Source organism: Phalacrocorax aristotelis, chromosome 9 (genome assembly GCF_949628215.1).
Source record: "Phalacrocorax aristotelis chromosome 9, bGulAri2.1, whole genome shotgun sequence".
In the NCBI taxonomy this organism is placed as follows: Eukaryota; Metazoa; Chordata; class Aves; order Suliformes; family Phalacrocoracidae; genus Phalacrocorax; species Phalacrocorax aristotelis.
The window spans coordinates 35,842,679-35,867,104 of NC_134284.1; the positions used below are offsets into that span (position 1 = coordinate 35,842,679).

At 38.0% G+C, this 24,426-nt stretch overlaps 1 protein-coding gene across 1 annotated transcript in view; it reads right to left on the reverse strand.

Annotated features, from left to right (window-relative positions):
• Nucleotides 1-386: 386 nt before the first annotated feature.
• The window catches only part of KLHDC1 (kelch domain containing 1), a 32,342-nt gene continuing 8,302 nt past the window's right edge, over nt 387-24,426 (reverse strand). Inside the window, exons 3-13 of the mRNA XM_075104397.1 lie at nt 24,212-24,329; nt 23,103-23,221; nt 21,240-21,318; nt 20,304-20,387; nt 18,191-18,274; nt 12,015-12,073; nt 7,069-7,181; nt 6,243-6,315; nt 1,927-2,011; nt 1,538-1,590; nt 387-1,386 (exon numbers count right to left, since the gene is read on the reverse strand). Coding sequence (XP_074960498.1) covers nt 1,212-1,386; nt 1,538-1,590; nt 1,927-2,011; nt 6,243-6,315; nt 7,069-7,181; nt 12,015-12,073; nt 18,191-18,274; nt 20,304-20,387; nt 21,240-21,318; nt 23,103-23,221; nt 24,212-24,329 — 1,042 coding nt within the window. The 3' untranslated portion in view covers nt 387-1,211. The remainder of the gene's footprint in view (nt 1,387-1,537; nt 1,591-1,926; nt 2,012-6,242; nt 6,316-7,068; nt 7,182-12,014; nt 12,074-18,190; nt 18,275-20,303; nt 20,388-21,239; nt 21,319-23,102; nt 23,222-24,211; nt 24,330-24,426) is intronic.

The window sequence follows — 24,426 nt, forward strand, 5'->3', positions numbered from 1 at the left end:
CTCTGGCCCCTTACGGGAGGCGCTGGGCCAGATCCCGCACCACCGGCAGGAAGGGCTGGCCGGGGGACGGGGGCTGGGAAAGGGCAGCGCCGCGGCCTGTCAGCTCCCGCCCCCCCCCCCCCCCCCCGAAAGCTCCGGGGCCGGCGGGGATGGGGGTGGGGTGTCGCGGGAAAACCGCGTTAAGCGAGAGGCGACAACTCCTCAGTTAAACAAAAGCCACCGAACTAGTGCTAAATGTTTGCTTAAAGTTTAGCACGTATGAAATTATGGCTCCGCTGCAACACCCAGTCACAAAACTCTCCTTCATCACACAACTTCGCTCCAAAAACTTCCCGATTAAGGTCTGCAGATCATAAAAATGTCAAAAAAACTAGGCAAAATTGGTCTCGATTCAACTCTATAAAATTTTAATGACTGTGCTCCTGTTAACTAAATTTTTGAAACAGAAAAATAGCAAGTACTACATATGCTCTTTTTAAACAATAAATAAGCATTTTTTTTAAATCAAAGAGTTAAATATAAACTTTACACATCCAAAATACAATATACAACCCATTTCTAAAAGGACTCCTTGATTACAGAAACATAGTAAAACTGTATTATGAACTAACTGCATGTAAGCTTTCCTATACGAAGGGCAACACTGCTCGCCGCAGGTTTTCCTGCAGGTGTGGGGTGAGCTCACTGATTTTCCTACTCCGAGTAGGACGCCTGGCTCCATCGTTCGACTAGACGGGCACACAACAGAGTCTGGAGGAATCAAAGGATCAGATTCGTGGTGGTAGCAAATTAGTTACCTTTCTCAAGGCCAACAAGCGTGAATCTTCCAAAGATACTGTGTTGAACTAATTTTGTGTTTTCAGAGAGGCTGAGGTCATAAGGCTGGAGTAAGATTTTAGACTTAAGCTGTGTTTTATCCAACGGAAAACATTTTGTACCATCTGTCACCTTCAAAAAGAACAAGTTGTATGGACTCTCCCATTAAGACTACAACAGCAGAAGTTAACAATATATACAAATCAAGTTTTATCGGTTTTCTATAACGCAGAAAACAAAAGAGACTTCCATAAAAAGGCTTTCTTTGTCCTCAAACTTCACTTAGAAACTCGGCTTAACATACAGTTGTTCTGTAGCATTAGTAAAGTTCACTAACAAAAGACTTTGCTGGACGCTGCAAATAAACCAGTGTTCAACAGTTTCGTTGCCATTGTTCATGTGGTATTTAGTTGACTTTGTCTTTCAGTTTCGGCTTTCTTCTCTTGCCGGTGGTTAACTGCAGCCCAGAAGGTTATTTTTTTCAACACTTGCTGCAATAGTTTCGATGGCAAGCATGGTATTTGATTCTTCAAGAGAGCTGCGTTTTTACCAATGCAGTCAAGACACAACCTGAAGGAGGAGGGGAAAGAAGAAAGAAAAGAAAAAGACAAAACCAAAAGAAAGATTTAAGTAAACGATGTGTAACCTAAAGACCTGTGTGTAAAAGCACAGCGCCACAATGATTTATGCCAGAGCCTTTGTGCCAATAACCTCAACTCACCTGAGGAGTGAATAAGGTTGAGTCTGAAATATCAACAAGTCACTGCAGTGACCCTGATCAACAGAAAAAAAGAAGTGTTAAAATGACAAACAACTTATCCAGCCATACTGCTATTCTCTAGATTAATGTAACATTTATTACCACATGCATAATTTAAAACTGAGACTACTTGAATAATTATTTTTAAAGAATCTGAATAACAAATTCCTTTCTATGAGCCTAACAAGGGCAGGAAAAAAACCTCATAAATTACTTGCCAAGAATTCCTAAGGTCACATCTCACCGCACCGTATATGAATGAACCCAATAGTATCAACAATTTTATCAACTTTATTTTCTTTCTGTTTTAATTATTATAGCTCTAGGATTTCATTATTCAGTTTACTGACTGTGTCCATGAAATGCAAGTCATCTTTGCTTCCACCAAACACCATCACTTCCCCTTCTTTTCCAAGGCAGGCTGTATGCCACAATCTAAAAATAAAATTATAAATAGAATTAGTGACCAAGTAACAACAAGCAGGTGTGTGTTATCAGCAAAACAAATCTAAAACCAAAATGTTTTTCAGGGTTTCAGAGAAGCGGTAAGTGTACTTGGACATTAACCGCTTCACCTCACATAGACCCTCCTCCATTCTTCATATATAAGTTTATTTTCAAAAGACTCTTTTGCTGCAAGGATGTAAATTCTTTTTAACTAAAAGGGAAAGGTCACTTTTCTAATCCTGTGATTCCACTACTGAGGCACAGAGCCTTGAAGTCTTACTGGCCTCACTTCTTACCCGGAAGAATTTTACAGTTTTAAGTCATCTATTTTACAAGTTGCTCTGTGAGCCGCAGAAACAATGAAGCCTGTTCTTTATCAGCCGGTCTCTCAAGACAGAGACGGGTTGTTCTTATGGAAGAACAGAGAACAAGCACCGCGCGCTCACCGGAGCGAAGCGGTGACGAGAGTCGCTCTTCCCTGTTTGGCCGTTTATTTGCACAGGGTATCGTGGGACTTGGTATCTCCGAGCTTCCTACTTCTTTGTCAAGTATTACTGAAATGAGTCAATTGATTCATAACGTACGCGGGCAGGAGAGGCACAGAGCACAGTATTGCAACCCTTACTTCTTAGGAAGCCAAGACAAAGACATTATTTAAGAAGTCTTCAGAGATAAAAAATAATACCTAAAAGTACAGTATTACTCATTTCTTTAACACTATAAAAGGAGAGAGCAATGTGACTATCCATCTCATGAGAAACTCTGGCTGAATGATTACTTTTTGTACAGAAAAATATATTTTTGTCATTATTGGACTTTTCTGTACTCTATGGATACACTTTGTCTTATCACTACAACAAAACGTCACAGTGGAAAATTTTTAGAAAACAACATAACTATACAAAATAACTACGCAAATCAAAATTTTGCCAAGAACAGCTTTTCTTTCCTGTTTTTTCTTTTTAAATTTTCCACTATTTCTTGAATTCATAACTACAGTTCTAACGGCTTTAAGATTGTGGGGGTTTCAGTACTGCCTCTTACCCCTGGACACTAGGACGAGAGCTTCAGAACCCAAGTTATCCTGTTGCCATTTTATGGATCCCCAGGAATCTCTGGGGGACGATTTGCTGCGTGTCAATTACATCACGCCCACGAGTTTTGTGTTGTGCTTATAAAAGCACATGGTATATATATAAAAAACCAACCCCAAAACCAAACAAAACCTGACTTGTATAATCTTGCTTTAACAAAGATTCTGCTACTTCAGCAGCTACACCTTGCTAGAGTTACTTTTTATTATTAGCAGATCAAAATCTAAGTTTTCTATTGGTGTATCGCCACTGAAGTAAACACAAGAGGATGATCAGCACAGAGCTCTGGCCCTTTAAGTCTACTTAACCAAAATAATACGCAGCACTAGAACTTTCATGCAAAAGTAAACGTTCTCACTTTCTTACTCCATTCATATCAGCAATTATTCACCGTTTTCCTTAGGCTAAACTGTATCCCACCTTTTCTCTTCCTCATACCTGTAGATAGGTCTGTCTCTGCCTTATCTGCATTAGGAAAACTCTGGCCTGGACTTCATCACCGAAGAACACTCGGAAGCCTTTCCTGCCTTCACTTTGTTGACATCCTAGCTTGCAACCTGATGCTTTTTCTACAGACTGACAGAGTTTATGTCCTCTCACAGCTGCTCTAACTTATCACCTAAACATTCTAATAAAGCATGTTATTTAAATTATACAGATGCTGAATCACATAACCTTTTTACATGGCTCTTCCAACTAGAATAACAGAATTACATTGTAACGAAAACACCAGGAATCTAGAAGTTAAACATAGAATTTGTTCTGTATTTTAACCTGGCATGCAAAATATTAGCTGAGGTACAACGGGTGGACAGAAAGAAGAAAAATATTTTCTACAAATACAGAATCAGGGACCTGAAAGACAGTTTTTTAGAGATTACTAAAAATTAAGGGTGAGGGAAGTTATTCTTTACAAAATCTAAAGGAATCAATTTTGTGGAAGCATCAGGAAAATACACTAATGCATGTGTGATATACTGTATATTATCAAAATATATAAAAGAAGTACTCATATACATATCATTACCAGTTAATTTTAAGTCCTGCTATAAAGTCATATAAACAATAGAACCAGCTTAAACCTTTTCCAGCTGCAGAGATCCTGCAATAATCCTGTGTAAGAACAGGAATACAATTATGGTACAAGTACGTACTTCCCACTCAAGCTAGTTCAATATATAGAGAGGCTTTTGGCATGGCTTCTTTTATCCATGTTTCTACGACTTCCTGAAAAAGGTTTTGAAGTATCTTTTTTTTAATTATTTTTTTTTAAATACAGGGCTGGGGGGAGGTCATTTACTGCAATAAAGGATGAGGCCAATGAAAGGCAACTGTCCTCAGCCCACAAACTGCGTACCAAAATCTTCAGGTGGCAGAGAACCACAGGACATGTTTGGATGTGAGGGAGCTCTGAGGCTCTTGTCAGCCTGTGACTCAAAAAGGCTCTGTTCTCTTAGGAGGGTCTGGGCTGTGTGTACAGCACAGTGCTCAGCAAATTTAGCAGTGCCAACCTCAGGAACCCTCTCTGGCGCTTCCGCCGCAGCAAGGAAAGTGGCTTGCTCAACAGGCTCTCTGCCAGCACAGCCAAGTGACAGTTGCACTTCATAGCCCAGCATGGGATCTGCCCTTGAACTGCCTGAAAGCCACGTGGGGCTCAAGAGTCCCAGGTTCCTAACGTCCAGCACTGCCGCCACCTGAGGCACAAACCTTATTCCAGTTTAATTGCAGAGTAAAGGCTGAGCGGCAGCTCCCTGGGCTGCTGCCTGTAGAAAGAGCACATTCTGTCCCTTCCTGATCCTTTTTCATGATGCACCAGTAAAAATAATTAGACAAGGTGCACTCCAGCAGTTAACTTTTATGAACGCATTCACGTAAGGAACTGAACATGAAGACAAACATGATCCTTGACCGCTAATGATATACTTTGCTATTTAAAGCAGTCATCAGTCCCTTCATCAGTTCACTGACTGTAAAAAGACAGAAAATATTCTAGGAAGCTAAGGTACAAGTTTATGTGGGCTTGAAAGCATTTGAAATATAAGAAAGCAGAAAACTTGGTCTAACAGTGCTGTTTATTTAAAAGACACCCTAGAATAGGATAAAACGGGAAGAAAATTAATTGAGGTAAAGATATTTCAGTAATAGAAAACAGAACATAAGGCAGGAAGCATGCAAACGCCAGACCAGAATCGTATACTATGCTAAAAGAATGATATAACATTGTGCTGAGAGTTCCTGGGTGAATGTATAGAATTAATTCTATGAAAACTGAATATTTGCTATCTAGAGCAAATCAATTCAATGGCGTTTACATTATAAATACACAGAATGCTTCAAACATTGCATTAAAAAAGTGTCTCTGGTCTGATACAGCAAGCACCAGTATTCAATGGCAGCTTCTAAACAACCTCCAGGTTCAGAACATGGAACTTGCTGTCTTTAATCAGAAAGAATCAATCTCTTTCTGTAGGCTTAAACTAGAAAGGGAAGGGGAACAGTTTGGAAGAGACAGTATTGCTGCCTGTATGAACAATATGTATTCTCAAACTAGGTCCTTTTTGGTTGGAAGCTAAGTCCTCGAAATAACAAAACTCCATTTACTGCTTAGTACTAATTTCAGATTTGCAAAACTGTAATAGTAATTAGCTGCTTCTGCTCAGGGGAAAAAAAAACAACACAACCAAACAAGGTATTTTATAATAGTTTTGAATCCTGAAAGGTGCAGCAACATTTTCATGGTTGTCTCCCCCATGTTTCTAATAAAGTATCAACGTTAATAAACTTTTATTATTCTCATCCGTTATTAATTCCTCAAAAGTTATAAAAATAATTTTGCTACAGAACACCTGGTTAGTTGGACACCCAGACCCTTCATCACAAAAAAAATCTTTTAGCGCGAGTACACATCATAATGCAAGTAAGCATCAACTATAGCAAATATAGAAAGCAATAATGCTGTTTCAGGTGCGGAGGGACGTAAATCAGTAAAGCAAACTAATCAAGCATACTGCAGTAATTTTCTAAAATATTCTTATAGTGTAGTTTAAAAAAATTGTTCAGTAATTTAAAATTATGTAACACTTTAAAACACCTGAATTTCGGCAAACGTTATCTATTTTTTATACCTAGGCCTACTCTTAGGCAAATGGGTAAGTTGTTTCCATCCGTTTGTGGTAACGCTGTGAATCCAGCCATCACCTACAAATAAGAACATACATTAGTACGTTTTCTGGGGACAAAGTATTACCGTTTTTATGTATTTATACAAAAATTCTGTGTTCTAAGACGACATTATACTAAGATAACAGTAACATCATCTCTACATTAACTTGCATCTTTTCAGGTTTTGTAATTGAACCATTCGGTCACAGAAAGCTCACTGCATCGGAATCTAGAATTAAAATACACTTTTTCTCTTCTAGATATATTGAGAAAACAGGTCAGTGTCCCTTTGAAAACCCAGTGGAATACATCTGTGACACTTAAAGCTGTTTTCACTACTTTCAAATTTTTTCATGAAAAAAAGTTGCCTTTTCTAGAAAAGGAACTCTGTAAGACTATCCTACTTCCTATTTCACATTTTTTAGCTCTGATTTGTCATTCATCCACAAATCTACATTATGTTGACATTATTGTTTGTATCTTCTTATGGCAGTTGCTATTGATATCAGAAGTTACCCCTTGTTCATACTGGAATGCATGAGATTCTTGCCTCTATTCTTTTAGATGACAGTTTGAGCAAAGATTTATTATCATGTGTTCTCACAGTACTACACAACGTGCTCCTACATTTCTATAAAAATATTAAGATAGCTAGAGAAATATCCAAGCACCATGACAATTCTGGAACAAGATTTAGGTATAAGTAGTTTGAGAAAGACAATAAATGTGCACACTACACGAGGTTAGTGCTGAAGTGTACAATAGAATTATAATATCTAAATTACTTACTTAAAGGAACATTATCAGAACTTAGTCCACCAAAAAGAAAAAGTCTGTCATCTCCTATCGGAGTCAGCGTGTGCCAGGATCGATCTTTTGGTTTCTCTCCACTGATATTAATTCTTGGTGAAACAAATAAACAGAAACAATTTTTCAAAGAATGCTGAGAAGTAACCTGCCAGAAAATTTAATAGTTAATTTAGTGTGTCCTAGAATAAGCTTGGCTATTTTCCCGGAGAAAAAGCTGCACTTATGCAATCCGAATTCACTCTTGAGAAGAACGGTGTTCAAATCTAAACCAAGTAATTTCCTGTAGTAATAGTTCCCTGATCAATCAGTTATATAAATATCACATATAAGGACAAAAGCAGTGATTCTTACTTTGTTTTCTTAAAATCAGTAAAGCCATTCCTTAAGGTACAACTGAAGGCACTTAGGACAGCAAAGGAAGGCCTATATATTCAAATAAACTGCACAGTACACGTAGGTTAACAGACTCAGTTATCTGAGATAAAATTTAACAAATCCCAAAGGGCTACAGCCTCTCCACTCCTAGGAAAATGAGCTTAAATGAATAAAGGATTGTGGCTTTACCTTTTATCCAAAAGCTACTCCCTCTTCAACCATTGTGCCTTTTAACTCAACAGTGGATCACCCAAACTTTGAGATAAATTTTAGTAAAAAGTGGAATTCCTAAGTACAAAACAGATGTAGGTTTACTATTCTAAACACCTGGTCATGTTACAAAAAATATAGTTCTTCCAGATTTTATCTATGGATTTCATTTTAGCTGCACAATTAGGTGTGCTTGAGAGGACAATCTGAACAGTGAAGAACCTGAACATATGGGATTACCTATAGCGGGTGGCCTGAATTCACATCATCTTAGTTTAGGCACTTAGGAGTGCAGTTGTCTCAGGAGGATCCAGCAGAGAAGAGTAAGGACCTCCAGAGGGCATCAGCCCTCCTAGTTACCTTGATCCTAAGAGGTGACTTCTGTTGTAAAGTACCTAAAGTTAGACACACAGAATCGAGGCCACCGCACACTCACTATGTCCTCGTTTTGGAAAGATGATGGCAAAAGCAGGTGTAATCACCTGAAAGCTCTCTTGTGGGGTCAGAGTATTAGACAAAGACTGTCCAGAGTGGGTAGGAAAGGAATGCTCAATCCAGGTAGACTGTATGTCAAAGAACAAGTTACTTTCCGCCCCCCCCCTCCACTTTGCTAAAGTGAAGTGAGTGTAATACACACAGATGTGTGCTCAAGCTGCAATATGAACAGGGCAGAGACAGTCATCTATATTTCCTTTACAATCAATGAAGAGACACAGGTCCTTGAAAAGCACAACTCGTGAATTATTTTAGATGTCTACCTTAGCAGCAGTTGTCTTGTGCCCAAGAAGCGCCTATTTCTCTTAACTGAGCACAGAGGAAGCCTAGGGTGAGTAATACAGGCATCTGCAGTTCAGTTAGAGGAATTTCGCTAGCAGTGACTGCTAAGCAGTTCTCCATCTGGAAGCAAAGACTGAAGAATCATACCTAATTAAACAGGGAGTGCAAAACTGTCCTACTAAATTTGGCACTGAAGTTGAAGCCAAGTCACAATGTTTGAGTGCCTGCTTTGCAAAACTCTTGTATAAGATGCTGCTAAAATTGGCAAAAGAGACAGACTGTGCTGAGATACAACAGGCTTTGACGTTTAGAAAAATATATACCAGCTACTGATGGGTGATAATGCTTCAATCTTTCAAGCTACTGCTACAAAAATAATTACAGTAACAGAAAAAACATAATATTGAACATTTTGAACAACAGGTCAGTGCAGCTCAGGGAAGGCAAGGTTAACTTCTGGGTAGTGGCAACTGAAATAAATATTGCAGTCTCAGGCTGGAAGATATTTCTGGATTAATAGGTTAATATTATGCAACTCCTTAAGAAACCTGCATAGAGTTGATATGACTGGTTAATGAAAAGCCATTAAGCTTTAAATAAAATCATCACTGCATTTGGAATTTTTCTTTTAGGAGAGGGTATCCAGCGAGTGAATTTGAATGTTGGACTGCAGAAACCAAGTCCTCCTCCCTGGGAGATCTGTACATTACAGAAGAACTTCAAACACTGCAGTCAACTTGTCTTGGTCAGCATCATTCAGGCGGCCAAACTTTTAAATCTGTATTAAATCCTCAAGTCTCCTTTGGTGATAATTCACACGGGCAATCAAAGGCAATCTCTCTGCAGCTGCAGAAAGGCTGAGATAATTCTTTACCAAGAGCAGGAAGGTTGTATCGTGCCCAATTTTTAATTCATCATTGGATTGGAAATTTCAGTAGAAAGGAATTTGGAGCTGTAGCATAAGAAAGGAAAAATTCCTTGCAAGAAACATCTAGAGGAGAAAATAACTCCGCTGACAGCAAACAAGCCTGGAGGAATTTCCCCACCTATAAAATACTGGAATGACACTAGGGCTTTTTAGAGGCAGTTTTCAGCTAGAGATGGATTGTCTGATTAGAACGATTCAAAACTACTGCTGGTACTGAATGGATATAGAGCGATTTTCTTCACTTCACGCTCTTAATACATAACTTTATTGGTCTCAGCAAGCATTTCTTTGCTATATAAATGTCAGACCAAAAAAAAAAAAAAGAAAAAAAAAAGAAAAAGAGGATATAAAAAAACCTGGGCCTGTTTATATACTCTGTCTTATTTTACAATGTTTGTGTGTGGAATCATGGGACTTTTGGGATGAGGTTCTTTATATTGGAGATGATCGCTACAAATGCCCAATTTCTAATACAGTCACCACTACTGATTTCATGAAAAGAAGTGCGTAGCCAGAAAACATTTTCCAAATAATTTGCGCAAAGACAGACTGTAAACTGGAGCCAAAATGTAAATACTAATTTGATATTGTCCTGAAAGATACACTGATTTTTGCTCCTCCTGCAATTAGGAGATGAAATCACACTAAGAGATAGTGGATGTTTGTGCATGCTGATAGGTGGCTTGGAATATGAGATGATTTTACCATAGTAGATAATTAATAACCACAAATAAATTATCTGGAGAAAACATCATCTAGCCCTAGGAAAGTGCCCTTTTTTCCCCCTTGCTGATTTGCAGTTGATAATGGCTAATCTAAATTCTACCATCTGTGCTAGTCTGAATTATATTTCTCAAGTTTCCACAAGATCAGTCACTTTAGTAAGGGAAGAACAGTGCTCAGTCCCAGGAAGCTTCCTATCAAGGCCAGCCTTTGATTGGTTCATTCTCTAGATACAGATAAATATGAACGCTTTACCTCCTGTGAGGTACCGCCACAGCAGCAGACACTCTGCAAAGATTCTTTTTTTCCCCCAATCTCTTAAATCTCTTTTTTTTAGTCTCTCTGAAATACCTTTTTTCAGTCTCTCAAAGACTCTTTGCAGAGGTGCTATAGATTGGCTGGTTAGTAGGCTCCTAAATTTATAATGATCAGAGTCTATACTAAATCATGGGTAAGTCTCGTGAGCTATTCTTGGATCACAGTACAGAAATAATTGAGTATCTTCAATCTTCAGTTTCTAGGAATGGCTGCATTTAGTATTACCATCCTTAGTGTAAGGACATGTGTGCGTACGTATGTAAAATCATCCAGCTGTATTCAGGTCAAGAACAGGAACACTTTTTTAAAACTTCAGTATTAGATTTCATATGCCAAACTAAAGGGAACACAGGCTGATGAGGACTAAGACAGAACTTATACATTGACACTCCTCTTTCAGGGTTTGAAGCTCCTCTCATGGACTTGTCACTCAACTGTCACAGGTTTCCTGTTTTTAAAGCAATATAAAGCAAGCCAAACGGCAACTGCTAATGAAACAACAACAAAAAAAGCATGCAGCTAAAGCAATAATCTGAATAATCAATCCACTCAGAGGTAAAGCTCACACTCGAAAGAGGGACAATGCTATAATTGAGGTAGAACATTGTTTATTTTAGAACAGCCAGCAAAGAAAAAGGGGAATTAAACTTATTCATTAATCCTAAGTGCTAATTAAAGAAATCTTCAAAGAGAAGGTTTTTTTAAAGGACAGTGTGGGACTTCTTTGTCCTGCTGCCATCAGCAGCAAGAAGGAATGGACGGAGGATTGTGTCTGCTCCATGGCCTTGCTCCTGGCTCCGAGGGCAGAGGAACACGCTGCAGGATCAGATGATCAGCAGTCACAGGCAATTAAAGATGCCCGTCGTAGGTGCATGAAGCACACAAAGCCCTGGAGCATCACCAGTACTGACACATACTCAAGAAAGGCGTATTTTATGGTCTTTTATGAAAGTACTATTAGATTACCTTGAGAATAGGAACACAACAGTGGTTATCACCCACCAGTTACTGTTTATCTCCTGGTTTGTCTATCAGCTAACAATATATCCACTGATGCTACACATGTAGTAAGTAAGCTGTGTGATAAATGCTACGTGCAGACAAACAGATCTTAGGTAGTATACTAATACCTGATTTAGTTTAAAATTGAAATGTCTATGTCATGCTTTTTACTTGATTTAAAAAAAAATGGTTAAGATGCTTATCATGGAGTGGGGGGGGTGGGGGGGTGGGAAGATATGGATCCATCCCCATTCTGTACCATAATAAGCCAAATAGAGAGAGTAAAAACAGTGTTCAAAGAGACATTGAAACTAAAGTTCCATATGGATAAATGTACCCATCCTGAAAATGAGGATGTTAAATCACTACATGCTGTGCTTAAAATAGCATCATCAACGCTTTGGTGCAGAACAGAAAAAGCTTAGTAACCACTATCAAATTAAATTAAATTGAAATCACAATATAACAGCTGTTAAAATAGCCCCCAAACTCCCATTCTCCTCTTGGAAAAGCTACAAAATTAGCACTGGAACTATTTAACAATATGTTTCAATCTGCTACGTTCAACTGTAAGTGTAAGAGAGGAACTTACCTTCCAGACCAAGTCCAAGTGTCTAAATTCAGGCAGTGCAAATCATTCATTCTAGTTTGCTAAAACAAATAAATAAAATCACAGTTGTGTTATATTAAGCAAACAGTGAGCAAAATATTGCAGCGAGGCCTTCCCAGGACAGAATTTTCCAAGCAACAATATTTTGAAGAAAACTGTACCCATGTGCCTTAAAACAACTCTGTATTACGTGGCAGATGAAAAGCATTTCTTCTCAAAAAACCCATGCAACTCTCAGAAAGCTACCTGTCAGGAATATCTACAGTAATGCAACGGCAGTATGGGGCTAATTGTAGCTTATAATAGTAGTTTAATAGGTGATATTCAGTTCCTGCAAATGTATTCAATTTTCACCCATAGAATTCACGGGGGGTATTGCAGAAGGTATAATACTCTACATATAGTTTCCTCTCATTATTTTCCTTTGTGTCCTGATCAGAACTATGCATCCTCCTGCCTGGTCACTTATTCTTTAAAATATTCTAGTAGGTACTGTACTCAGTGCATAATATCCCACAAAAAGTTCATCACATCTGTGTCTTTCTCTCTTTTCCAGAAGGCAAGCCCGTTCACAAAATTACAACTAGCAACAACGAAGTTTTATGACCCTTTACCGTCTGCCATAAAAATAATAAAATGTGTCAATAAGAACAACAGGAAATCAATACACTTGCATATCTGCCTGTGTTTTGAGATGAAAAAAGTAATAGCCTTAGAAACATAAAGGGGGGAATATAAGAAAGAATTTCTTTGCTTTAGATTGTAGCAATATTTTCAATGGCTCACATACACTTGACTGATATTTGTGATTCCCCTGGATACTACAAAACAATAGCTGAGAAGTAGGGAAATATATCTTGCCTTACCTTACAATTCCTTTTCTCCTAGGGTAGTCCATAGATCTATTAGAATAAGCCTTTCTCCAGCTTGCAGATCCTTTGAGGCAGAAACTAGACTTGTCATTTAAGTCAGAATAAGAGTAGTTTTACCCGAGAACTCAGCCAGTTAGTGAGTTTGAGAGACTTCCAAAGTTGGCCATTAGAGCTATGTAGAGTCTCTCAGGGCATTTTGGGAAGCAGCAAGGTTTTCAGGATAGCTACGGCCTCCTCTGATCAAGTACATGCTAGCCCTTTTCTGTCCAAGGGAAGAGAATGTTAACTAGCATTTTGAAAATGCCTTCAGAGGCCAACAGGCTAAAGAATAGCAGAACGTGAGGACTTTTGTGCATTGCCTGAGAAATTTCATCCCTGCAAGAGGGCAAATGTAACAATAAAGTATGGTTCAGCTGACAGCTAGTGGAACAGATCTGTCTTCCATGACAAGTCTATTCAGTTTCCTGCTCCTTCAGATGGCTTTGAAGGAGATGAGGAACAAATTATACGAGCAGAAAGCAAAATGCAATTACTTAATTTCTTCTGCTGTACCTGTACACAGCTAGATGCTTGGGGTAGGGTGGGGAAAGGGCAACTTCCTGGCCTCTAGAACTAAAAATATTTAATCATCTTGGAATAACACAGTTCAGTACGGAGGACGTCTATTAAAGAAAGGGAAGAACGTAAGTTGCTGTTATGTTGGAAATTAAGGTTTCAAGAAGATCCTGTTCAAGACCTCCTCGCTGACTTTCCTTTCCTAGGCATTAGGCAGAAGATGGAGTAGTTTTCAGTTTCTTGGTCCCTGGGAAATCAATGTATTATAATCTTTACATTCTCATGAGTCAACAGATTGACAGATGCATAATTACATCAATCTCATTTTGACTTCAAAACACAGCATCAGTTGGACATTTATGTCTAAGATTCAGTCCTTTAACATAGGTTTAACAAATGAAAATGCCTTTCTACTCAACCCTTTTTTGGGAGACTGAAGCACACAGCCAGGTTATAGCATCGTCACTTGCCATATGCAAAGTTTTCTTGTAGTTTCTCAGGTATTTCTAAGTGCTCTCTACTATATTTAATCATTTAGCTGATAGTCTGAAGATGATTCTTAATTGGCTTAAAAGCATCAAGCCTCTTAAGGTTTGCATTTCCCTTTGAGCTACAAGCACTCCTTAGACATCCTACTTACCTATGGCATGATCATTTATTTGCAGCCTAGTAAACATTAACCAGGATCTGCTTTGTCTCAGGATTAGCTTTCTAGCATGATGAAAGGCATTAAGGGTGACATGTTCACAGCTCACTGCTGTTACAGTAAACTCTGTGCAGCTCTCCATTCTGAGATTTACAGTCAAACAGCTATTACAGCTCAAATCTTTGTAAGAGAAGGACTGCAGTTCAATATATCTTCTGATCTTCAGTGACAGAAAGGATAACAGGAAATATAAACATGCATACATTAAGGCATCAGATGTGTGAAGAGCTGCTGGAAAGACTTCGTTTTATTACTTCATCATTCTTTACATGAAAACTTTCTGCTTAAATCAAACATGAGACTTGCATCAGCTTTTGGACTAACTCTCCTTCCTTCCCACTCTCTCCCATTTCTGTTTTTTGAGGGGCTTACCTGGAGGAACAGAGTCCACATAATACTTCTGAGCCTGTTTTCAAATGATTCCTGGTACAATTGATTTTGATCACCATCATCATCATCTTCTTTAACCAGTTCTAGCTCCAAGTTTGGAAAAAGGTGCCCTTTCCTCCCAGAAAGATGAATAGGAGAAGCCTCATGACACTTCCTGGCCCTTTCTGGTTCCTTGTAGAGCCTTTTCCCTGGGAAGATTTGTATTATGGTGAACTAGAAGGAGAAGGAGGAGCAGAGCAACCCCGTATTTGCTCCTTAATTTATGGAGAAATGCCAAGACTTCATCCTTTGGGGAGGCGTTACTCCTGTTGTCAGAAAATGTAGTGTTTTTCTGATGTCTTTAGCTTCCCTTTCCTGTTTCATGACTTATATTAATTCCTCAAGCCCCACTGAATGTTCCCTGACTTTTGTAAGTTTCCTTCCATTTATTTCTAGGGTAGAAAGTGAATCAATAATAGAGTACCACTAAGGTGAAAATTACACTTGCTGCTCTCCTTCAAAATTAAATATAACTTTCCAAAATTTCACTCTTCTCTGACACTGTTCCCAAGCTGTTTCACTGAAATTTAGCAAATGGTTATTAAGGAAGGTGATCTACCTGAGGAACAAAAAAAACCTTTTCAGATCAGAGCCGCCTTGTATTGCTGAATCCTGTAGTCAAATAGTAAGAGTTAAATAGAAGCTAGAAGGCATGTCCTCTTAGGGCGTATCTAGTCATGCAACAGCACAGTGGAGAAATGACAGGTGAGCTCCAGTTTATCAATCAATAATTTCACTTGCAGAGGCTGCATGAGAATCCTAGCTTGCATTACAAAGCAGTTCAGTTGCAACAGGCACAGCACAGCAACCCTAACTAGCTTGGGCACAACACTCAATGCTATTCTGGGTCTGCTGTGAAGACCTCTGCAGCATGCAGAGATAGCCCTCGCTAACAAAAAGCCAGAGGGAGCAAAGCTTTGAAGGCTGAGGAGGTGTTCAGAAATAAATGGTCCAGAAGATCCTGAGCTGCACGTTTACTTCTTCACATTTAGGTTTATTTCCCTCTCGTGTCTGCAGGCTTGCTAAATGAGGAGCAGGATTCAGTTCAGCTGTGGTTAGGAAGAGTTCATTTATAGAGCAGACACGAAAGAGCAAGTCCATAGCAGAGGCACAGGGCCCACTTCACCTGGCATAGCTAACCCTGACACACAAGATTCAAGTACAACTAGACACTTTTTCATCCTCTTCTAATATCCCTTTATTTCCTTAGTTATTTGCAAATCAAGTTCGCCCAAACCTACAGCTCTGGAAGCTACTGCGTGCAATTCTCTCTCAGTCAAGAGGTGGGGCTTTAGCAACAATTCCAGAGATCGTGAGCCTGTATGAAAGGCCACACAACACATAATGCAGAATGGTAAGAATAAACAGGATCAATTTTGGTTACTTTCTTTTCTGATTGCTCTGAAAAGGTGCTTCAGTAAAAACTTCTCCTGCAGCTGTGGGAGGCAATTCAAACTGAAAGACTGGCTGGACACTGTGTGGTCCTTCTGAACCTGCCTTGATCTGTATATCCGGTTTCTGTCTGAGCAAGCAGGAGTAAGCCATGTTGTAACAGAACTGCTGACTCGCCCCAAGATGAACACTGCATTAGAGTACAGCTTTTACAGCATGAAAAACGGGGGATAGGGAACAAAGTGCAATTTTATACTGCTTTATTTGCCAGTACTTGAGAATATAGGGTTTAGGTTACGGCAGCTTTCCAAGATGAAGGTGGCATACATTCACTGTAGGGCATTTCCAACCAACAGTTAATTCCTTCTCTTTCATATAACAAAACTATAGAAAGACAACACTGAGGGTTTTCAAACCTAATTCACTGTTACTTTTCATAGTAGTAGAGATAGAAAGCATCAAATCTCATCCTTTAGCTGAAAATTATTAAAGGCTCTAAATTAGCTGTAGGTAAAACAAACTAAAAACTTAATTTAAAAAAATATAGAAGAGTACATAGTAACTTAAATTAGTTTTTTTAACTTGCTTTACAGAATGTTTCTCACGTTCCTGATAAACTCCAGCTCATACAGAGACCTTTAAAAATGTTCTCTTCTCTATGCTTTTGCAACAGTTTTAACAAGAGTTGGTACACTTTCCAGCCCATAAAGAAACCATCTTGCAAAAAATTTACAAATTATAGGGGAGCCTGCATCAGTTAAGGCTACCTACTACCATCCTGATTTTCAGATGGAAGACAGAAATATGTTGTTTGTATTGGATTGCTGCCTCGGGCTTAAATTTTTACATTAATGCATCAGCAGAGAACTACTGAAGAGGAGGTCTCCTCTGACTAGTACTAGAAAAACAAAGTGTGCTGGTGAGAGTTTTTAGTATCTCCTTTGCTTACCTGTGGTGGCTTCAAGTTTGTTAAGGGCAGACAACCAGGGAAATGATGCCTATGACACTTGTTTTTTAAGTTAAAAAGAGCTAGGAAGAGTTAAGATTATATAGCAAGAATCTAGCCTTGATTTAAATATGCACTGATCGCATCCTATACCGACAACTCTTACACTGCGCCTTTGACTATTACCTAAGGGACAACAGATTTAAGATCCTCCCACACTGTATTAAATGGTACAGTCCTGGATCAGCTATCAAAAAAGCAAATACAAGTCTTACTCTTGCAGTAAAGAGCTTATACTGGATGCACAGAATAAAGCTGTTAACAGCAATCTCTACGGTGTGTTTCACATATTCTGTATCAAGGGCACAGAGCACGCTAAAGGTAAAGACTGAGACTGCAAAATTGACATTCAGAGAGCGGAGGAGAGGCTTAACAGGACTGGAATGACCTGTGCTATCAGATAACATGCTGCAGTTTGAACGTATGGAGACTAATACCTTTGTATCCAGACATTACAATCACTCGCTGTTCTTCCAGACATCTGTATTTCAGTCATTGTGTGTAAAAGAATGACAAAAGTTTAAATTATAAAGCCAACTAAAATCTGTTATTTCCTACCATTCAGAACCACATGTTGTAACTGTAAATATAAAACGCTGTATCTCAACAGCTATTCTGAACTTCACTTTCCCAGAAGGTAAACATCAGGGGATGAGAGATGTGTATGTAATTCACTGTTCTTACACATTTAGCACAAGCGAAAAATCCCAGTTACATTTACTGCTTGCTAGCATTTCAGTAAGTGAAATGGGGAAAAAAAGCCAGCAGGTTTGATGTATAAATCTGCTAAGCTGTAGCAAACACAGAGTGCTAACACCTCGTCATTTATTTAAACCCGGTCTATCATTAGGCTTGTTTTTGCCTCACTCTCAATGAACCATACCCTACAGAGGTTACACACCCATCAACCATTTTTGTTGATTTATATACATTTGCATTTACCATACATTCATCTGTTCTTTTTTCCTTTTTGGGAAAATGTATGCTTCACCGTTAATACTACAGACAGAAAGAAAGACACATCTTTTTGTAAGGAAGAAGGGGATGAAAAGAAGCATCCTGGATTCAGCACCCCTAACATGCAGGTTAGGCTGAAGACATTTTGGATTTTTTTTCTACTACAAAAATAATTTACTCTTTAAAAAAAAAACTGCCAAGAAAATAATATTACTGCCAAGAAAATGTTTTAAACACTAACCAGCACTCGTCCTCCAAAGATGTAACCTTTATTTCCCAGCACAGCACATGTATGAGCTGCTCGAGGCTGAGGTGGATCTCCACCCTGGAAGAACCAAAATAAGATCCTTCAGAACATCATCAAAGCGCCATCCAAGGATACTGGCAAGCCAGTATCACAGGGGTTGCAAAAGTAAGGCCAACATGCATCAATATGCTGACAGAACTGCAACTTTAAAGGGAAATAATTTGTAGTCATGTCCAAGACTCCACAGACATTAGAAGATATACGTATTTGCCAAGGACAGCTTTAATGGAGTTCCCTCAGGAGCTAACGTTTAATATAACCCTCTCGGTATGATTTATCATTGCTTTACTTAAATGAAATTAAATTAATTTATCATTAGTTCCTAAGCATAAAATTACAGTAACACATCAGTTATTGTTGATATGTCCTGTGCAGCTTTATTTTTCCAAAGTGCAAACCATCAGGAACTCGTATAAACATCTCTGGGAATCAAATCTTAAAATTTGATGTTACATCCAATAACCACATGCCAAAATGTATTCCCTGGGTAAATCAGAAGTAAAGATAGTGAAACGGGCTTTTACTTTTCAATGGTAATTTCATTTTTTGCGTTTAGTTTATAGGAATTTTAGAACATCCTATAAAGACCATAAAATACTGTCAGACACTCATTACAATATACTACCTCTACTGAGTTCTTACATAAACTCACCAGGACTTTATGAACTTTTACAGTATACTATCATATTAATACCAATAAGTAGCAATGTGTGAATTAATATTTTACTGGGAAAGTAAGTACACACACTCCTTTGAAAGACTATTAAAATAACACATTTGCTGAAGAATATCTGATCTGTTTATTTAACAATATAGCATGACTGGGAGATATTTGTTCAAAAAATTTTTCAGCATTAACTCTTGAAGGGAATGCAGCAGCTCCATATACACAACACTCAAAATAACAAGCATATAACCCTCAGATACTAAACATATCTCTTTACTTCACAAAGAAAAACTGAAGACGTAAACTAGCAATACAGTGAGTTTACTATCTCTCCCCTTGCCTTCTTTAAGTCTGGGAAAGCTGAATAGTAAATCAAGAGAGACTAGATTTCAAGACCACTATTGTTGTTTTAACCCGATACACTATCCTGCACACTGACCTATCAGCCTTATGAAAAGGGGGAGGCAGGGGAAAGGAAAAAGTCCCCAGGCAGACCCTAATCTCTCCTGTGGTCAACTCTCAGTTATCTGTGATAGGTTATCCATGTTGCAGATTAATTATACACAGATACAGTCAACCAAATGGCTTCATATCAAAACAGTTCAGATAAACAAGGTTTGTTAATCTGTTTGGCACCGTTAAAACCATTCATGTGTTCCTACCACGCACACCCCAAAGACTCTGCTTTGCTCCCGAAGGCCTTCACTAGGTGTGACACGGGATGAAGGCAGAGCTGGCCTGGGTTAATGGCTGTGCTCCAGCCCTGAAACTGTTCCATATCCAAAGCCCTGGCAGGGCCTACAAAGATACCCAAAGTTGGTATAATTGCCATAATCCATTCTGCAGGACCCGAGCTTACTATGTAAGGAGACAGCAAAACACCTCTACACGCCCAGTTCCTCAGCACTACTCTGGTATTCCTACCAAATGGTTTTCTGGAGTATTCTGGAGTTTTCTGGAGTTTTTCTTGTCTTTCCAGTGATGGAGCACTGATGGTAATTTTATATTCCCAATAGTTGTCTTAAAGCTTGAATACAAAGCTTTATCTCAAAACTATCCCCTAGATACATAATACTTTATCATCTTCTAACGTATCCAGATTTCTAATACCTCTCTGAAGCTTACAATATTTTTTGCATCAGAACTGTATTACAGAAAGAACACCAGTCTAATAACATCCTGTGGGAAAAAAAATTCATATCAGTTCTGAATTTTCCACATTTCAGATGCACTGAGTGTCCTCCTGTTTAATGTTATCAGCCTGAGCAATACAAAGCATATTCAAATTACTTTTCCCAACATCAATTTCTAGAGCACAGTAACTATCCACAATGCAGTAAAATCACAATTGTGTCAAAAGACAAGACTAAAACCACTCACTCTAATTGCTGGTTGAGACCAAGTTTGTGTGGTTGTATCAAAAACGTGAACATCATTATGCCATCCCCAGAATATCTGTCCTTCCTAAAAAAGAAGTTAAGAAATAAAAAATAAGTTTATTCTATTTTAAAAAGCTTGGTGCTCATTAAAGATACAAACCCCGAAGTGAGCTATCAAAGCAGAAAATAAACTAAAATACAGAATTTTATTAAAAGAAACACATGCTAATATTTTTAATAATGATGCAGCAGCTCAGGTCTAGTTGAAGGTCAACAGCACTCAGGAGCGTGAGGGCTGATGACACTTTTAAAAATGGGCTTTGGGCTCCAACACCAGTCACTGCAGCAGACGAAATCTACCTTCTAGATAGATTCTCTATTTATTTCTCTAATTATCTCTAATTATTATTTCTCTTATTAATTCCTGTCACTAAACACTCTGATCAATCCCCTTCTTCCTATTAGCTGTAAGGAATCATTATAGGAAATGAGCTAATCCAGGCATCTTAAAGTAATGGCATTTACTCTGGGTAACAAATTAAATAAATTAACTGAAAGTATTTGCTGAGTAGACTTGCGAAGCTATACATTCTGTATCGTTACTTCAAGGAAGTAAATTCTAAAATTTTCTGAGTTTCATATTTAAAATCTGTCTTCAGTTTTAAAATACTGCCTTTGCTCCTGCTCTGGCAGCATTTTGTTTCACCGCACTCAAAGCCCAGCACTGGGTTCTTGGAATCCTCTGAACACCCACTGCTCCCAATGTGCAATATCTGAAATTTCAAATCAAAGTAGAAGATTCTAATTTGCATTTCTGCCGATGCTACAAATAGAAGAAAAATCAGACAGATTTTCATACTTACTGAGTAGAGCATAAAAGATCACATTTTGACAATCAGAAAGGATAAATCACTGTGAATTGTGACAAGCCTCTTACCCAAAATGCATCATGGACATCAAAACAATCGCTCAGTTCATTATGCTTCCTACAGCCATAGCCACCAAAATATATTAGCCTAAAAAAGTAACAACAAAAACCAAGTTCTATTAGCTGTTTGGTAAATAACATTCAAATGAATAAGCCGTAATAAATAATTTCAAATTTTTGTTTACCTACTGTACTATGAATAATATAAACAAATTCAAGTACTTCATGTTACACCTAATTACACAGAAACCTTACCGAGATGAAGGCAATAGTGTTACACTCCTCAATAAGCCTGACAGAAATTCACAGAAGGAGGGAAGGAGGTTCAGGATACCTCAAAGTCCCTATTCTCTACTCCTCCATCCACAAGCTTATCACAGTCACATTTTCAGACACAAGTCTCAAAATGACACGTAACACAAGACAGTGAAATGCCTGTGCTTCTGCTAGAGTTCCTAACCTTTTCTACTGCAATTCCTGTGCTCCTGCTATATTTGTTAGCCTTCTGTGTACATCTTTTCACAACAAACGCTTCCCTGGTTCAGCCCACAGACTGCCTGTGACCCCCAGAGTTTCTCTCTAGCTTGTAAAGATATTCTTTCAACTAAGCACTACCGAACATATTGCATTGCAAGTATTGTTACACACCTCCCAGCCTAATATTCCACCCATGAAATGGCCATCCATAAGTAATGGTTCCTAAAGTTTTGTTTAACTTCAACATTTGAGGATATTTGGTATAGTTGTTAGTGATCTTGGGAGAAGGCAATTTAGGAAATGATGGGATGGTGAAGGTCATTCCAGACTGACATTCCTAGGGAAACAGAGTTACTGAAAGCATTGTGTAATACACCAAGACATCCTGAGCTGCAAATTCACATCTTGTGAAATTTTAAGGTATATTTCTGAAAAGGTGCATAGCTTGTCCTCAAATACTTTTGTTAAATGAAACGGTTACACTCTGCCACCTAAAAGAGGTTATTTTCTCAGTATGTGGATTACTTGATACTCTGAATAGATCGATTTAGTTTGAATAATCTTGTATTAACAGCTACGGAGAAGTTGTTCAAATATATGTAATTTCACATGTCTTGCAGCTAAATTAGAATTACAAAACCAAGACATAGTACTGAGAGGCATTACACAGTTTATGCAAAAGCTCTTTAGCTGTGGAGTCCAGAAACAGATAAATCATTTACATTTTATAGTGTTCACTGTATCATATTCTTACTTGTTTACAATAACTTTGATAACAAATCACTGACTTGTCACTTTCTTCTGACCACATATGCCACAATACCCAGACACTTTCCACAATAAATACAAAATCTGAAGTATTTATTTTTAGCGAAGTATTTTTTTCTAAATACACTCAGTATCTTTTACAACACAAATATCTAGGCTGACTTAATTCTTAGAAAATAAAGATACTCACTGAAATGCCTTTACAATTGTCAGCATTTGTATGCTATTAAAATCCTTGAAAATATACTAAATATATTTTATTGCAGGTAATAATTTAATGCTTACATAATGTAACAAAAAAAGATGTAATTTTATACTGATTTTTAACACATGTTAAAATTAAAACCGTAAGTAATAGATGCGTAATGATTTTTATCTAAAGTCTCAAAGCATTCCAGAAACTTTCACTAAATTTCCCAACCCTCTCCTGAAGTGGGTTTATACTTACCATTAATTCAGGTCACATGTGAGAAAACTCTGGTAGAAAGTTGTTAGGAGAGTTACACAAAATCCCATAGCAAGCCAAGCTAAGAATTAGAGTTTCATCAATCCCAAACCTGTGTTCTCTTCACTTTATAGTACTTCCTCTCTGCAATTAACACATATTAAATATTCTTAATGTGTTACCTGTCCTTATACACCCAGCAGGAAAGCTTGTCACGTGGTGTAGGAGGTTGACCTTTAAAATTTGTAATTTTTTTCCACCTATAGGTTCCATTTTTTGTTCGCAAATTAACATAATACAGCTTAAAAGAAAAAAATTACAACATTTTCAGTATAAATGATGGTGAAGAATCCAGCACAAATCACCAGCAAAAAGAGCAGCCCACCACCCCCAGAATACACTACTTTTTAAAAAATAAATAAATAAAAAGGAACTGACAGCAACCTTTACAATATGGAGCAATATATAGGAAGAAGCTGATACACAACAAGAACACAAGAAGCCTGAGAATTAACAGCACATCTTGCCTTTGCTCAGCCAGGCCAGAACAGTAATATCCTGCTCCTTCCAGAGTCAGCTGAAGCCTTGCAAAAAAACTTGTGCAAGACAAACAACTCTCAGTTCAGTTCTACTGGCAGAACGGTCAGAAGTTCTGCCTGACCTAACTAGGTAACTGCACAAAATCAACGAGGCTTGTGAACCAAGTACTAAACTGAGCTCTGATTCCAGGCTCTGTTTCAGTTATTTTCTAGTCAGGACCGAACTCTGACTTCATTTACACTAAATTATATAAACAGCTCATTTCTCTACTTTGCTACTCCAGCCTTCAGTTACAAGAAAAACTGGGAGCTCTGTTTTAACTTTAATTATTATCTGATTATATAAGAAAGGTAATCACTACCAAAGAGCAAAAATAAAAGTGATATTCTGGGATCAGTTTCAGTTACGGCTGCCAACATACTTAAAAAAAAAAAAGGCAATTGGGGAAAGTACTGGCAGTTTTCAGAAATACAGAAAGTTTCACATAACAGGACTCATTCTGAAGCTATGATTCAGTGGAAAATCCCAGATACAAAAATATCCCGAATCCCCATCCAAAAATAGGTGGAGTTGAACATTAAAACAAAAACTGAAGTTTATTGTCAGTTTAAAAGTATACTTTTTCTACAAAAATAAAGCTTTTCCTTAAACTTCTCCTTAATTCAAATGCAAAGCACCCCAGACAAAACAGTAAGGTCAGCATTAGTATTCATTCAAATACAATATGTTATGAAAGAAAAGAGTACAATACCCGATTACTGTATCCTTTATCATCAAATCCACCAAAAATGTACAGCTTCCCATTAATGCTTGCCCCACAGCTTCCTGACATGGAGGTAGGTAACTCTCCTTCCATTAGGTGCATTGTCCTGCAATTTAGCACATGTGTTAAGTGTTATAATGCTGCTTTCAAACCTGCTAAAATTAACAAATCCAAAACAGATGTATTAATAATTTTTATACTTA